Source organism: Tupaia chinensis, unplaced genomic scaffold, assembly GCF_000334495.1.
Source record: "Tupaia chinensis unplaced genomic scaffold, TupChi_1.0 Scaffold150006_1, whole genome shotgun sequence".
In the NCBI taxonomy this organism is placed as follows: Eukaryota; Metazoa; Chordata; class Mammalia; order Scandentia; family Tupaiidae; genus Tupaia; species Tupaia belangeri.
In genome coordinates, this window is record NW_006209847.1 from 4,627,868 (window position 1) to 4,629,641 (window position 1,774).

The window sequence follows — 1,774 nt, forward strand, 5'->3', positions numbered from 1 at the left end:
TGAAAGGGGTGGAGGTTCAGCGCCCCCGCCCGGCTGGGGCAGCGCCAGTTGACACACACCACAAGGAGGTTCTCCACTAGCCCAACCACAAATATGGCCAGGTAGAGGACAAAGAGGACCACGCGCTTGGTGCTCTCACTGAGCTCCACGTGGCACTCGGACAGAGTGTGGTTGAAGAAGGAGAGCAGATCTGTCCAGTTGTGGATCTCTCCAAAGTCATGGGCAGGTACTGTGGTGAACCCCTCCGAGGGGCTAGGCCCCAGACTGGGTTGGACCATCATTCGGGCCTACAAACGCCTGCTGGGAAGAAAGGAGGGTTGGAAGAGAAAGAAGACCTCAAAGCAGCCTGGGTTTCCAAGGTAGACGTTCACAGGGACTAGGGAGGAGGGAAAGATTGTGGGGCTCATGAGGCAAGAAAGGGAAGCTTAGCATTCAAATTATGACTAAGCAATACACAACTCGCTTACTAGCTTTGATCCCGGAGTAGAGACACTTTGCTAGGGGATTTTGGTGCTGAAAGAGACCAGGACTGCCCTGAGAGATTTCTTCCCAACCTCAGGTCAGTCGCACCTCCAGCCCCAGGAGGTCTCCAGCCACTCCCTCTTGCCTGTCATTCCACTCCTTGGCCCTCTGCATGGGTCTGCATTAGGGGCTCTGGCTCTGTCTTGTTTTGGGGCGGTGGGTGTGGGGCACACACATACACACCCACAATCATGCCTGTGATTTTTCCCTGAGAAAATCTATGCCTCACTCGGAAAACTGGTTGCCTTCCAGCCCTGATCCTTGCCTTCCCTGGAAAGGGCAGCACTCACCTCAGTCTCCCTCGGGAGCACTCCGGGTCCTGGAGAGTGGAGAGCCACAGGGCTAGACTGGTGGGGAGCTGTGAGGAGGCTGGAGGGCCGGTGGCTGTGGGGCTGGCTTTGCTGCTGGCTTCGGGCCGCCCTTCTCATCCAGGAAATAGCTCTCACTGGCCAAGGTTCTGTGGCAGAGCGCTGGGGGGTTTTTTCTGTATTCCCCCAATCCAGTGAGAGGGGACGTCCCAGTAAAAGACTTTGTCAGTGGTGGGGAGGTCGGCTGCAAGCGCTAAGTCCCCGACTCTGCTCACTAGCTGCATGAATTTACCTTATAAGCCTCAGCTTTTCTCTACTCTGCAAAATGGGAACGAAAGTTTCTACTGCAAGGGGTGTTGTGAGAATTAAAGGAGCCATCCAGGGCCGGGCCTGTGGCAAATGCTTGGCACCCACAGAATGTGTGTTTTCCTTTTTCTTAGCTGTGTTGGATCCCCGCTTCCTTTATCTCTTGATTCCTGCATCTGATGGACGTTGGGGGCTAAAATAAACCTGCAGTCAGTCGTGCTGTCAACGACTGGCCATCGCCCACTGGCTCACGTCCACGACCTGCTGTTCTTCCCAGCCCCTCACAGGGGTTTCCAGCTCCTTGTCTTTATTTCACAGTGGGAGTTGAGAATCCAAAGAGAGAGAGCAGAGACTGAATCTGGGGTGGGAAGAGAAGCCATGTCAATTTCCAGGGAATCTCTTTGACTGTTGCAAAACACCAGACCCCGAGGAATGAAAAGTAGCACTCGGAGGGACTGGAACTGTTTATTATGCCGGTGGGCATGGAGGAATCAACACTGGATCTCCGGCACCCACTGGGATTGGACACGGGTCTTTTATGGGGGAACTGGGGAAGGGGCTCACAACCCGCCCTGTGTACGCAGTGTCAAATGGAGGAGGCAGAGAAGCAGGAAGCCTAATCTATTTGAGGTTTTTTA

General features: G+C 54.5%; 1 protein-coding gene across 1 annotated transcript in view; it reads right to left on the reverse strand.

The window, feature by feature from the left end:
• ACKR5 (atypical chemokine receptor 5) overlaps nucleotides 1–1,280 on the reverse strand; it is a 4,113-nt gene extending 2,833 nt beyond the window's left edge. Inside the window, 2 exon segments of the mRNA XM_006171912.3 lie at nucleotides 8–297; nucleotides 813–1,280. Coding sequence (XP_006171974.1) covers nucleotides 8–281 — 274 coding nt within the window. The 5' untranslated portion in view covers nucleotides 282–297; nucleotides 813–1,280.
• Nucleotides 1,281–1,774: the final 494 nt, after the last annotated feature.